Below are 16,130 nucleotides of genomic sequence, written 5' to 3'. Positions count from 1 at the left end.
GCGCTAGTGTGAATCTGAATGATAATGGTAGAGGACTGGGGGTTGGATTGTCACATACCGTTTAGTGACTTGGACATCGTGGCTTTATGGAATTAATGGTCCGGCGAGAGAACATGCTGTGCAGACAAAGAGGATCACAATGAAATGGGAAATATGTATTAATCAAGTAACGTCGAGGCAAAAGGTCAAATGCTGTTTTGAACGCGCATGTGGACGCGCATGCAAGGACGGAGAACACACGTACACACACATGGGCGTACCTGCACAAGCAAACACACACCGAGATGCAGACACGCACAGGTACACAGACAAATCAACAGACAGATAGTCAGTCAGACAGACAGACAGACAGACACACACACACACAGACAGACAGACACAAACACACACAAACAAACACACACACAATCCCACACAACCACACACACAACCAAACACACAACGACACACACACACATACACACACACACACACACACACACACAACCACACACACAACCAAACACACAACGACACACACACACACATACACACACACACACACACACTCACACACACACACACACACACACACACACACACACACACATACACACACACACACACACACACACACCCTTCAGATATTTATCTCTCAATACAAACCAGCACCAGGCAACCCGACAAGTCAAGCCTTTCTCTTGTCCGGGATTACTGCCAAGCCTTACAGCAACAAAACCCCTCAATGGCAGCGGACCTTTATTTCTCCAGCCGTTCGGCTTGATTGGTTTCATGTCTTCTCTCCCCCTAGATCTTTTTTCAAAGAAAACAAGGGACCGTAAAACGCTTGTTTTTTCTGTACCGGTCGAAGGTAACTACATGAGTGTTGACTTTTCTAACGCAGTTTTGTTCGGTCGAATTCCTTCAGTTGGAAAGCTAGGGGATCAAGGGGTGGCGGCTTGTTCAATGTCGAAGGGTATAACACGCGCTGTATTTTACATTTGTTTTTGTTTTCTTGAGTACTTGCGCTTGTGGAGTTGTTTTGTTGGAGGACTTACCTTGAGGCCGAGTGAGGGACGTTTTGGGATCAATGGATGATGACTTGTTTTGACGGAAAGCGTATAAAATGCACTGGAGTACTTAGTTTATGTCGAAGGATAGAAGTGGTCCATAACAATAAAGACACTATGCTGACCGAAGAAGGAATTTGTGCTTTATGCTCCAGGAGAGTACCAGCTTTGAAAGCTTTGAGCACAATGGAATGGAATGAGTCATCGGAGATTCTGCTGGGATTTGTTTTCATCGGCAAAGATGCCGAATCGGCCATAACACTTTTAGCAGAATTCGGAATTTTAAAGCATTTTTTTAGCGTCACCTTTCTCCCAACGTGAAACATTTCGACAATTCTTCCGAATTGACGGCAACCATTTCGGCGATTTGAAATAAGTGTCGGCGTTTTGCCGACTGCCTTCGCCAACTGATATCCCTGGTTCACATGTATTCTCGGTTCTTTTTTGATTGTGATGAGACCAGAAGGGAAATAAATCAGTAAACTAACAAAACTAACAAACATACAGACAGTATAACAGATAGGCAGACAGACAGGCAGGCGGGCAAGTAGGTAAGAAAACAGACAGACAGACAGCCAGCCAGCCAGCCAGCCAGATAGACAGATGGACGGAAGGACAGACAGACAGACAGATGGGCGGAAGGACAGACAGACAACCAGACAGACATACAGACAGACAGACAGTAACACCGATAGGCAAACAGGCGGACAGACAGGCAGGCATGCATAGACAGATAGATAGACAGATGGACGGAAGGACAGACAGATAGACAGATGGGCGGAAGGACAGACAGACAACCAGACAGACATACAGACAGACAGACAGTAACACCGATAGGCAAACAGGCGGACAGACAGGCAGGCATGCATAGACAGATAGATAGACAGATGGACGGAAGGACAGACAGATAGACAGACAGACAGGTCGATAGGCGCTGCGCTGGTGGGCAACAATGTGACATCCAGTGACATACAACGTTTATTGTTGAGGATACCTGTGAATAGTTTTTTTTTTCAAGATCACTACTCGCGCCAAAAAGTTTAAACACAAAACTAGGCGTAGCGTTTCTTTCACAGAAATCACACTGGGGGCGTTGGCGAGTATCTTTACGAGTATCTCGTACCACAAGCTGTTCGTTTCAGTGTTTAGTCTGATGCAACTTCTCTTGCCTGGATGGCTCATCGTTTTGTTGTGCTGAGGAAAGGAATCAGTGTCGAACGTTGCACCAGATCTCCTTAGTATCAGGCTGTGTCTGTCACGTTAAATGGCATACAGAGATGTGCCATAAGTAGTGCATACTCGAGGTCGCCAAACTTGGTTTAAACAGTTTTTTTAATCAGTTGCATAAATACAAAGCCGTAATTGAATGTTATAATAAAAGAGCACAACAAGATAAACTTATAAATGTCGCCAAACTTAGGAACTCAAACACGATAGCTAATCCTCCTTCGCGGCGGCCCCTTTTATTTATAATTTTATCCTTATTCTTTTTTCTTTTCTAAATCATCTAAAGTCGGGGTAACACCCGGGAACATGCCCCTTATGGTTTAACCGTGAGGGCGTTAACCAACATTCATCATCAACTGCATACTGAAATTTGGAGCGTCGCGCTAAACTTTGCTTCGTCGTAACTAAACAAACGGAGCGTCACCAAATTTCTCTTGATGAGAGTACATTATGTCACAGTTTTGTTCCAGAAGTTTGTAGCTGTCGTCCTGAGGCAAGTAACGTATTTTTTGTTAAAGATTTTTTTTAATTTTGAGCGACACAAATGTACTACTCTAAGTTCACCTCTTCCGATATGCAATACTTATGGCATCACCCTGAAAACCTAGATGCATTTTTTAAGGACTACAAAAGATTGTTTTTCGTGTGTATTACTTTTTGCACTACTTCTTCTTCTTCAGCGTTCCAGAAATTCTGGTTACGTGTGAGCTCGTTTGCCCATTTGGGTTCCCCACACTATACTCTGAGAGCATAGTCAGCTTCACACGGCTTTCGTTGAGTAGGCATGCTGGGTATTTTCGTGTTTCCATAACCCACTGACATGGATTACAGGATCTTTTCCGTGCGCACTTGGTCTTGTGCTTGCGTGTACACACGAAGGGGGTTAAGTCCCTAGCAGGTCTGCACTAAAGTTGACCTGGGAGATCGGAAACATCTCCACTCTTAACCCACCAGGCGGCAGCGACCGGGATTCGAACACACGACCCCGTCGCGATATAACCTTCGTGGTTGAAAACGACGTTAAACACCAAATAAAGAAAGAAAGAACACACGACCTCCCGATTAGGAGGCCGACGTCTTACCACCACGCCACTGCACTACAATTTGTCAGACACATAATCAGTGCAAGTGAATATCGCCAAAATGCGAATAAACGCGTGTATCGTCTGAAGAGAAACTGTCATACGATCTTGTTTGAAATCCACTAACAATAGAAGACAATCTTTCAAAGTGACATTGCTGGCTTTTCAAAGTGGTTGCCAATGCATGACTATCCGAGAATCTGAGCCTCTTACAGGGACAATGTTTTTAAAGAGATACCCTAGAACCCTAAACATGCTTGCTATGCGATGTCTGGCTACCTCCTGAAATGCTCCAATGACTTTAGTGGTTAAGGATCATTATTTTGGTAATTTTGTACCTTATTTTGGTGCACACATTCTTAGTTTTTTACAGAGTATCTCTGAAACTATAACCGTTTTTGATCTGGTGCAAAGCCAGGTAATGTTATTGTAATTTGACCAAGCAGAAGAAGAAGAAGAAGAAGAAGAAGAAGAAGAAGAACAAGAAGAACAAGAAGAACAAGAACAAGAAGAACAAGAACAAGAACAAGAGCAAGAATAACTAGAAGAACAAGAAGACATCACTCCACTGTCCCCCGCAACACACACACACACACACCCACACACATACACACACACACACACACACACACACACACACACACACACACACAAACACACACACACACACACACCGTCTTCTGTCAACGAAGGTTATGCTTTACATGACACTGTCAAACACTTCCGCCCACGCTCTTCGCGTACCTGGCTAGTCTGCAGTGCACCTGCTCCAAATCGTAAAAACTAATTGTTTGAGAATGGGGGAGTGGGATAGTCGTTGTAGTCGTCTGGGATGGACTGCGCGGGTGAATATCAGGGTGGGGACGATTGCGTAGGTTGATTAGGAGCAAAGACATGCATTATGTTACAGCACTTTCTCTTTCTCTTTGTTATTGTGCAAAGTAAGTTTTTTGGTAATTGTTTTTGAAGGCTTAAGTACGCGGGCGTTTGGAACATTTGCGTACACCCATTTTAAGGTGTCGTTGCAAATCCCGGAGTTACATAATACGAGTGCTAAAAGCCCGAACAAAGGTAGACAGATTATTTACAGTGAAAAAAGACCACAATAGGAATCACAAGAAATAAACGTGGGTTATAACCCTTCCCCTAGCAGTCAAGGTAACAACAATCCAGTTGATACCTTTGTTGGTCTACTTCGTTCTTCTTCTTCTTCTGCGTTCATTGACTGAAACTCCCACGTACACTCGTGATTTTTGCACGAGTGGGATTTTATGTGTATGGCCGTTTTTACCCCGCCATTTAGGCCGCTTTCGTGGGAGTCTACTTCGTTCATTTTCACACACACACACACACACACATACACACACAAGCACACATACACACCACACACACACACACACACACACACACACACACACACACACACACACACACACGCGCGCGCGCAAACACACACACATACACACACACACACACACACGCGCAAACACACACACACATACACACACACATTCCTTCCTAACCCCAAAAGTGGGTTCATAGCCGATAGTGCACTTGGACTACAACGGCACTGCGCGCAGTGCCTTTGTAGTGCGCTTGCACTACAACCGCACTGACTGCAGTATCCGCTCCGGCATGGACGAATTTGACACTAAAAAAGGCATAAAATTTGACCTATTTCGTAGCCTATAGGGGACGGAATTTTGACGGAAAGAATGTCATCATCTTGAATATGGCATTCTTTCCGTTAAAAAAAGTGTTTCCGAGATATTTGTGGAGTGACATTTTGGGGTCATTTCCCGCTGTTTGCACCATGGAAAAAAAGTGGGTTTATGAAAATGAACCCACTTTTTTTCATGAACCCATTTGTGTCGAGTGTTTACAACAAAAAGAACCCATTTGTCACTTTTGGACCGCACACAACACACACACACACACACACACTGACACACACACATACACACACAAGCACACATACACACCACACACACACATACACACACACACACACACACACACACACACACACACACACACACACACACACACACACATGTTTTTTTGCCAAACATTCAAAGACTAACTGTAAGCTCGTCTATTGTTGAAACTGTTTCTCAGCAGTCATTTGGATTATTACACTATAGAGCAACCAATACCATCATTCTGTTTTGATCAGAACAATTCATTCGTCTTTTCTGTACAAAATGTACTTTACATTTTCATACAACCACAACACTTTACAAAGAAGCTAACTTGCTTATTCCCTTATTTGTTTATTTGCACGCTATTTTTTGTCTTCAGTGAGAATACATTTGTTCTTGACCGGAAATTTCGAAGCAGCTTTTATTGATGATGAGAAGGCGGTGGAAATGAATTTGGTATGTCATGCAAAGAGAGCAGGATAGCATCACCAGGAGTACTGCCCTGCACTGGACACCAGAGGGAAAGCTCAAAAGAGGCAGACCCAAGAATACTTTGCGACGAAGCCTCAGGCTTTGGAAACACGAATACATGCATGCAAAAATATGAAGCCCGGGTGTCCGTTCGGCCCATAAAGTAACCATTTCAGCACTGACCCAAGATGACCCAACCCGGTCCCTTATTTTATTATTTTTAATACAAAGCCGGGTTTTTCCGTGTAACATGCCCCTAATGGCTTTGCCGTGAGAGCGTAAAACTTACATTTTCTTCTTTCAGTGGAAGGAGATAAATGAAAACCCTGAACCATGCGTGAGGCACCATCCAGAGACTCGCCCAGAACAGACAGGAGTGGAGGTCCTCCGTTGCTGCCCTACATGCTGACCGGAATAACGGGCAGTGATTTTATTAAATTTTTGTCTTGACTATGGTAAATAGCAGGTTCGTGGCCGAGTGTGCAAATTCATTAGATCTTTGTATCGGTCCTCCTGTCTTCATATTCACCCACACAAAGAGACAAAAACAGACATTACAGACACACACAAAGACGCAGGCAGACAGACAGACAGACACACACACACACACACATACAATGAAATTAAGGAAGCACAGACACAGACAGACGACACTCATCCCCCACACACAAACACACACAAAAACACACACACACACACACACACAAACACGCTCACGCATGTACATAAAAACAAACGCATATAGACACACAGACACAGACAGACGGACAGACGGACATACAGAAAGTCAGACAGACAGAAAGATACACGCACACATACGCACTCATACACACACACATACATTTATTTGATTCACTTGTAAATCCGATATTAACATATGGCGCTGAAATTTGGTATCCGTTTACGTTTAATAATAAAATAAAACAAACAAATACTGATCATTTCTTTGGATCATGTTTATCTAGCAAAAATCCTCATGAATTTGTTTATATCAAATTTTGTCGATTCCTTCTTGGCGTTCATAGAAAAGCTATGTGGATACCTGTACTGGGGGAATTAGGAAGGTTCCCTTTAGGATTAAAAATGTTATCACAAACAATAGCATTCTGGGCGCATATTCTAGACTCCAAACAAGATTCGTATATACATCAATTATATGACTCAATGTTGCACCATCCGACAGAAACGCCATGGCTACAATTTGTTAGACAATCTCTTTGTAACTTAGGTTTTAGTCACGTTTGGCATAACCAATCTACATTAAATGTACACAAATTAAAGTTTGCCATTGACAAAAAACAACAAGAGGAATATATAAGATACTGGACAAAAGAAAAATCAGATACATATTCCAGACTTAAGTTTTATTCTATGATCAGTAAATCTTACGAAATGCAGTCATACTTAATACAAATTAAGAATAATAAACACAGAAAGATGTTAAGCAGATTAAGGACTAGCACACATTGTTTAAAAATTGAAAGTGGAAGACATCAGAATATCCCTAAAGAAAATCGTCTTTGTATTGAATGCAATGTCATAGAAGATGAAATACATTTTCTAGATAAATGCAATAAATATGTTAAATTAAGGGATGAATTTAAAGAAGATGCTTCACATATCAATATCAAATATGCTAACAAAAATCCAAGTAACTTATTTTTAGAAGACGAAGTTCAAGTTCGTCTTGGCAAATTTGTTACGGATTGTTTTAGCATTGTATAGTGCATTATTTGTTGTTTGTTGTGTCAATAACTTTACTGGTTCATGACAATAAACATTATTCTATTCTATTTTATTCTATTCTATTCATACACTGACACACACATACACACACGCACACACACACACACACACGCACTCACACACACACACACACCCACACACACAAACACACACACACACACTCACCCCCTCCACACACGCACGTCCCCACCTCCACCCACCCCCCACCCCATCCACTACAACCACGTCCACCCGCACGTCCAAATTGACAAAGGCTCGGTACATTTCTACCGTGCGTCCCTGATGCGAATGTCCCCAACGTGGTGTGATGAATGTCTCTGGCATTACCCACACTAATCAATACCTGGGCCTGGGCCGTGTTTGCTGGCCTCGCGTGCAGATCACCACACATATTCCCAATAATCGTTATCTCTGACACACACCTCCCTATTTTCTCCCCCTCCCCCCCCCCCATCCTCCTCTGCCCTTCCAAGCCCCTCCCTCCTGAAACTCTTATCTGTCTCCACTTTGACCCTCTGTCGTTGTTTTGAGTTTTGAATGTTCTCCACCTGTTCTTCTTTTTACATTTAGTCAAGTTTTGACTAAATGTTTTAACATAGAGGGGGAATCGAGACGAGGGTCGTGGTGTATGTGTGTGTGTGTGTGTGTGTGTGTGTGTGTGTGTGTGTGTGTGTGTGTGTGTGTGTGTGTGTGTGTGTGTGTGTGTGTATGTGTGTGTAGAGCGATTCAGAGTAAACTACTGGACCGATCTTTATGAAATTTTACATGAGAGTTCCTGGGTATAATATCCCCAGAAGTGGTTTTCATTTTTTCGATAAATGTCTTTGATGACGTCATATCCGGATTTTTTGTAAAAGTTGAGGCGACACTGTCACACCCTCATTTTTCAATAAAATTGATTGAAATTTTGGCCAAGCGATCTTCGACAAAGGCCGGACTTTGGTATTGCATTTCAGCTTGGAGGCTTAAAACATAATCAATGACTTTGGTCATTAAAAATCTGAAAATTGTAATTAAATTTTTTTTTTACAAAACGATCTAAAAGTACGTTCATCCTATTCTTCATCATTTTCTGATTTCCAAAAACCTATAAATATGTTATATTCGGATTAAAAACAAGCTCTGAAAATTAAAAACATAAAAATTATGATTAAAATCAAATGTCCGAAATCGAATTAAAAACAATGTCATCTTATTCCTTGTCGGTTCCTGATTCCAAAAACATATAGATATGATATGTTTGGATTAAAAACACGCTCAGAAAGTTAAAACGAAGAGAGGTACAGAAAAGCGTGCAATCCAGCTCGGCGCGACCATTACCGCACTATTCTGGTTTGTCGATTTCACTGCCTTTGCCACGAGCGGTGGACTGACGAAACTACGAGTATGCGGTCTTGGTGAAAAAATGCAGTGCGTTCAGTTTTATTCTGTGAGTTCGACAGCTTGACTAAATGTAGTAATTTCGCCTTACGCGACTTGTTTGGGTTTAAGTTTGTACCTTAAGCGTTGAAAGTGTTGATGAAATGCCATGTTCCTTTTCCTTCATAAAACTATCATTGCTTTAACTTGCTTAACGCTTCGCTTTGTTGCGGTAGTATTGTAAATGTTTGTAATATGTGCCATGTGCTGTTCCTTTCTACACTCTGTCACTACGTGTAACGTAATTTCGTTATGTGTGTGTGTGTGTGTGTGTGTGTGTGTGTGTGTGTGTGTGTGTGTGTGTGTGTGTGCTCGTTGTATCTTGAGAATATTAGGTATTTTTAGATACGAAGTGTTGTTCCTTCGTAAACGACAGAGACGGAAATTCTAGACGTAAAAGAGACACACAAATCAAGACAGGAAGCAACACACTGAAGCTAAAGACACATAGGAACACAGACATCAAGACAGAAAGCAACACACTGAAGCTAAAGACACAAAGGAACACAGACATCAAGCCAGGAAGCAACACACTGAAGCTAAAGACACATAGGAACACAGACATCAAGACAGGAAGCAACACACTGAAGCTAAAGACACAAAGGAACACAGACATCAAGCCAGGAAGCAACACACTGAAGCTAAAGACACATAGGAACACAGACATCAAGACAGAAAGCAACACACTGAAGCTAAAGACACAAAGGAACACAGACATCAAGCCAGGAAGCAACACACTGAAGCTAAAGACACATAGGAACACAGACATCAAGACAGAAAGCAACACACTGAAGCTAAAGACACATAGGAACACAGACATCAAGCCAGGAAGCAACACACTGAAGCTAAAGACACAAAGGAACACAGACATCAAGCCAGGAAGCAACACACTGAAGCTAAAGACACATAGGAACACAGACATCAAGACAGGAAGCAACACACTGAAGCTAAAGACACATAGGAACACAGACATCAAGACAGAAAGCAACACACTGAAGCTAAAGACACATAGGAACACAGACATCAAGCCAGGAAGCAACACACTGAAGCTAAAGACACATAGGAACACAGACATCAAGACAGAAAGCAACACACTGAAGCTAAAGACACAAAGGAACACAGACATCAAGCCAGGAAGCAACACACTGAAGCTAAAGACACATAGGAACACAGACATCAAGACAGAAAGCAACACACTGAAGCTAAAGACACATAGGAACACAGACATCAAGACAGGAAGCAACACACTGAAGCTAAAGACACATAGGAACACAGACATCAAGACAGAAAGCAACACACTGAAGCTAAAGACACAAAGGAACACAGACATCAAGACAGAAAGCAACACACTGAAGCTAAAGACACAAAGGAACACAGACATCAAGCCAGGAAGCAACACACTGAAGCTAAAGACACAAAGGAACACAGACATCAAGCCAGGAAGCAACACACTGAAGCTAAAGACACATAGGAACACAGACATCAAGACAGAAAGCAACACACTGAAGCTAAAGACACAAAGGAACACAGACATCAAGCCAGGAAGCAACACACTGAAGTTAAAGACACAAAGGAACACAGACATCAAGCCAGAAAGCAACACACTGAAGCTAAAGACGCAAAGGAACACAGACATCAAGCCAGGAAGCAACACACTGAAGTTAAAGACACAAAGGAACAGAGACATCAAGCCAGGAAGCAACACACTGAAGTAATATGCCAGCATTGGGCCATCAATGGGCCTTTGATGGCAGTAGTTCTGGCAACTGGCATTGCCATCAAAACGCCAGCAATGGCCCAGTTCTGGCATGTTTATTGGGAAGGAACACAGACACCAAGCCAGGAAGCAACACACTGAAGTTAAAGACACAAATGAACACAGACATCAAGCCAGGAAGCAACACACTGAAGTTAAAGGCACAAAGGAACACAGACATCAAGCCAGGAAGCAACACACTGAAGTTAAAGACACAAAGGAACAGAGACATCAAGCCAGGAAGCAACACACTGAAGTTAAAGACACAAAGGAACACAGACATCAAGCCAGGAAGCAACACACTGAAGTTAAAGACACAAAGGAACACAGACATCAAGCCAGGAAGCAACACACTGAAGCTAAAGACACAAAGGAACACAGACATCAAGCCAGGAAGCAACACACTGAAGTTAAAGACACAAAGGAACACAGACATCAAGCCAGGAAGCAACACACTGAAGTTAAAGACACAAAGGAACACAGACATCAAGACAGAAAGCAACACACTGAAGCTAAAGACACAAAGGAACACAGACATCAAGCCAGGAAGCAACACACTGAAGTTAAAGACACAAAGGAACACAGACATCAAGCCAGGAAGCAACAAACTACAGTTCTTGACACACACAAAACACAAGACGGGAAACAACAGACGCAAATGAACACAGAAGTCAAAACAGGAAACACAAAACTACAGTTCTAGAAACACACAAGAACACAGGCACAAAGACTGGAAACAACAGACTAAATGTCTAGAAACAATAGAACAGAAACGACAAGATACGAAACAACAGACTGGACGTTTAGACACAAAGGAACACAGACATCAACATAGGAAACAACAAAACTATGATATAAAGATCGAGACACAAATGAACACAGACGTCACGACAAGGTACACAAAACTACAGTTCTAGAAACACACAAGAACACAAGCACCATGACTGGAAACAACAGACTAAATGTCTAGAAACAATAGAACAGAAACGACAAGATACAAAGCAACAGACAGGAGTTTCTTTACGCAAAGGGACACAGGCACCAAGACAGGAAACAACAGACTTTATGTCTAGACACAATAGAACAATTCTTGACACACACACACACACACACACACACACACACACACACACCACATACACACGCACACACACACGCACACACACATACACACACACACACACACACACACATTCACAACCCCCCCCCCACACACACACACAAACACACACACAGCTACTTAGACAGGAAACAACAGACTAAACGTCTAGACACTATAGAACAGAAACGACAAGATGTGAAGCAGCAGACTGGGGGTCAGTTTAGACACAAAGGAACACAGACATCAAGATATGGAGCCCGAGGACATTACGCGTTTAGATCAGAACGGCCGTCCAGTAGTTGTCTCCCTTGTCATTTGCCCGACCCCTCGGGCTCAGTAACGTGGATGGGCTTGTTTGCCCGTTGCTAGGATCCCTCTTTCCCGCAAATCAATTCTACTACCAAAAGCTTTAGCAAGGCTTATCGTTATGTGGCTCGATCTCTTCGAAGCTTCTGTCTCTAATCTCTAGTCTCTAATCTCTCTCCCCGCATCGGTCTGTATGTCTGTGTGTCTGTGTGTCTGTGTGTCTGCCTGTCTGTCTGTCTGTCTGTCTGTCTGTCTGTCTGTCTGTCTGTCTCTCTCTCTCTCTCTCTCTCTCTCTCTCTCACTCTCTCTCTCACTCTGTTTATGTCTGTCTCTGTCTGTCTGTCTCTGTCTGTCTCTTTGTCTCTCTCTGTCTCTGTCTCTGTCTGTCTGTCTCTCTCTCTCAGTATCTCTTTTGCCCCCTCCCCCCCCCCTCTCTCTCTCTCTCGTTTATTACACACCGCTTGTTTAATCCACCTACGCATATCTTTCAGGGTCAAACACATTTCGGTTTAAGGGAAACACGTGGGAGTGCTTGGCAGAGAGAAGAACAAGTCGCGTAAGGCGAAATTACTACATTTACTCAAGCAGTGGAACTCACAGAATGAAACTGAACGCACTGCATTTTTTCACAATGACCGTAGATCCGCCGCTTGTGCAAAACGGAGTGAAACTGACGAGCCTGTTCAGCGCGGTAGTGGTTTTGCTGTGCTGCATAGCACGCTTTTCTGTACCTCTCTTCGTTTTAACTTTCTGAGCGTGTTTTTAATCCAAACATATCATATCTATATGTTTTTGGAATCAGGAACCGACAAGGAGTAAGATGAAATTGTTTTTAAATCGATTTCGGAAATTTAATTTTGATCATGATTGTTATATTTTTAATTTTCAGAGCTTGTTTTTAATCCAAATGTAACCGTGTGCCGAAACACTACGATCACCTCGGGAAGCGAAGTGCAATCAAACAGGATTGAAAATGTTAGGGCTAATTTCTTAGCCCTATAAAAACTGTTATGCAAACCCGAAGGTTTCCATGAACATACAGACAATCGGAAACCACCAGACCCCATCACAAACAGAATTCCACAACTCACCGGTGTTGACTTTAAAGGCCAACAACTCGGGTGCAGAGTCTGCTGTGAAAGGAGCGGTAGCCTCCCCTGTCACACAAATATAACATATTTATATGTTTTTGGAATCAGGAAATGATGTAGAATAAGATGAACGTAAATTTGGATCGTTTTATATAAAAATAATGTATTACAATTTTCAGATTTTTAATGACCAAAGTCATTAATTAATTTTTAAGCCACAAAGCTGAAATGCAATACCGAAGTCCGGCCTTTGTCGAAGATTGCTTTACAAAAATTTCAATCAATTTGATTGAAAAATGAGGGTGTGACAGTGCCGCCTTAACTTTTACAAAAAAATCCGGATATGACGTCATCAAAGACATTTATCGAAAAAATGAAAACAAAATCCGGGGATATCATTCCCAGGTACTCTCATGTCAAATTTCATAAAGATCGGTCCTGTAGTTTGGTCTGAATCACTCTACACACACACACGCACAGACAGACAGACAGACAGACAGACACACACACACACACACACACACACACACACACACACACACACACACACACACACACACACACACACACACACACACACACATACACCACGACCCTCGTCTCGATTCCCCCTCTATGTTAAAACATTTAGTCAAAACTTGACTAAATGTAAAAAGAGAGGGAAAAGAGAGATAATGAAAAACAGTATGTTCTTATGCAGATTATAGAAACACATGGACACGTGGAGGAAAAGGCAAGTGGAAACAGCACGGCGGAGGACAGGAGGTACGATTTGGAAGTGACAAAGAGGGGAGAAAACAGGAGGGTAAAGATATGAGATGATGAAGGTGACGGATAGCTTTATGTCATATGCAGGTCAGGTGGGGGAAAAGTAGACAATGACAATGACAATTATTTTTTTAACGAGGGTAAAAGAATAAGCAGTGATTTGTAGTTTTTTTTACATCTGGCCCTCGCCCTTAAATGGGACTAATGGCTTAAAAAAAGTGAACAAAACGTAAACAATTATTAAGTGTTTACAGATAAACTAAAGTAAGAACCCATATTTTAAATGCACTTAAAATGCATCGCACGAGAGAGAGAGAGAGAGATAGAGAGAGAGAGAGAGAGAGAGAGAGAGAGAGAGAGAGAGAGAGAGAGAGAGAGAGAGAGAGAGAGAGAGACTTAGACTTAGACTTAGAACATTTTATTGACATAAAGGGTAAACATTTTAAGCCAAGGGCCTAATCTTACAACGTGCCCTTTACATTCACACTAACACATCTGCACGCATATAAACAACATATAATGAATTCATATAGGCATAACATGTAAATGTACAGTAAATAAGCATAAGCACCACGGCCACACAAAACACAAAATCTAATAATTATACGAAGTAAAACAATATCAATACTATATGCTATGAGTATGTAATATGACGTGAAAATAATTATATAGTAATATTAATATAGTATACATTAGACAGAACTGTAAGATTCACATGATTATGTCACCGCGGGTGTGTACTTACAGAGAACCGTTTAGATGTTTTTTTAAAGAAGATTTAAAAATATTTACAGATTTGCTAGTTTTAACATTCGAAGGAAGAGAGTTCCACCTTGACGGCCCAGCAAAGGCAAAACTAGTTTTATATATATCTACACGGGTCCTTGGTGGTAGATATTTATCTGATCCGTATCTCTCAGGAGCCTCGGTTATGAATGCATTCAAGTATGGTGGTGCTGGCCCATGGAGTGCCTTGTACATTAACACTGCAATGTTATAGTCAAACTGCTCCTGCAGTGGAAGTAAACTAGCAGCTTTAAGCTTTTCTGACGTTGACAGATACGGGTTAGTAACAATTAGCTTTGCCCCTCTTCTGTGCAGGGAATTTAATTTTTTAAGCAGATTTTCGCTCGCACCGCACCATACAGTAGAAGCATAATTGATTAAAGATTGGCAGTGTGCCACAAAAAACATTTTTAGACCTTCCGCTTCTACAAAGGGTTTTAATCTGGATAAAAGATACAGATTTTTGGAGAGCTTTTTGCAAATATTATTGATATGTACATTCCACCGAAGCTCCTGGTCAACTACGATTCCTAATACCTTGTGTGATTTAACCTGCTCTATGGGATCAGTGTTCAGCTTAAGGGTAAGAATAAGGGGTGCTTTCTGGTGTTTCTGTCTGGATGTTATGACCATACTATTTGATTTCTTAGGGTGTAATGTCATTTTATTTTGAACGCACCATTTAAAAACATCATTTATTCCCTGTTGAAGATCGCATTGCACCTGATTTAATGTTTTTGAGGACGAGTGAAGGGAACTGTCATCGGCAAAGAGCTCACAGGACACATTGTTATTTTTTATATGCAAGGGCAGGTCGTTGATAAAAATGCAAAATAATAAGGGCCCCAAAATAGAACCTTGAGGAACTCCGCATTTTAAGTAACCATCGCCTGAATATTGACCGTTTACGTAGACGCGCTGGGTTCTGTTTGATAAAAAATGATGTAAGCAGGTTTACCGTGTGACTGCTGTGCGTGTAATACTCAAGCTTGCGAATGAGAAGAGTATGGTCTACTGTTTCAAAGGCTTTCCTCAGATCGAGGAAAACGGTACCGACGATTTTAGAATCGTTTATAGCTGAGAGCCAGGTATCACACAGACGGACAAGGGCCGTGGAACAAGAATGAAATTTACGGAAGCCAGATTGAAACTGGTAGAAAAGGTTGTAACATTCCATATGATGGGCCACGTGCTTATGAATATGTCTCTCAAGAGGCTTTGAAAGTACTGAGAGGATGGATATGGGACGGAAGTTATTAATGTCAGTAGAGTCCGATGTCTTTGGAATAGGAATAACTTTGGCGCACTTCCAGCCCTCAGGGAATACACAAGTTTTAATACATAGATTATACAAAAACGTTAAGGGTTCAACAACATACGGAAGAGAAGTTTTAAGATATAAGTA

The 16,130-nt window shown here is 41.8% G+C and overlaps 2 protein-coding genes across 2 annotated transcripts; both read left to right on the top strand.

Annotated features, from left to right (window-relative positions):
- Positions 1 to 6,084: 6,084 nt before the first annotated feature.
- On the top strand, positions 6,085 to 10,631 carry LOC138954785 (probable serine/threonine-protein kinase nek3). The gene is made up of 2 exons (XM_070326554.1): positions 6,085 to 6,175; positions 9,337 to 10,631. Exons 1-2 carry the CDS (start codon positions 6,085 to 6,087, stop codon positions 10,629 to 10,631), a joined length of 1,386 nt encoding a protein of 461 aa, XP_070182655.1.
- Positions 10,632 to 10,788: 157 nt separating this feature from the next.
- On the top strand, positions 10,789 to 11,334 carry LOC138954786 (uncharacterized). The gene has a single exon (XM_070326555.1). It carries the CDS (start codon positions 10,789 to 10,791, stop codon positions 11,332 to 11,334), a length of 546 nt encoding a protein of 181 aa, XP_070182656.1.
- The last annotated feature ends 4,796 nt before the right edge of the window (positions 11,335 to 16,130 follow it).

This window comes from Littorina saxatilis, unplaced genomic scaffold (assembly GCF_037325665.1).
Source record: "Littorina saxatilis isolate snail1 unplaced genomic scaffold, US_GU_Lsax_2.0 scaffold_2378, whole genome shotgun sequence".
In the NCBI taxonomy this organism is placed as follows: domain Eukaryota; kingdom Metazoa; phylum Mollusca; class Gastropoda; order Littorinimorpha; family Littorinidae; genus Littorina; species Littorina saxatilis.
The sequence above is the reverse complement of the archived record's forward strand: the minus strand, read 5'-3'. Positions and strand labels throughout refer to the sequence as shown.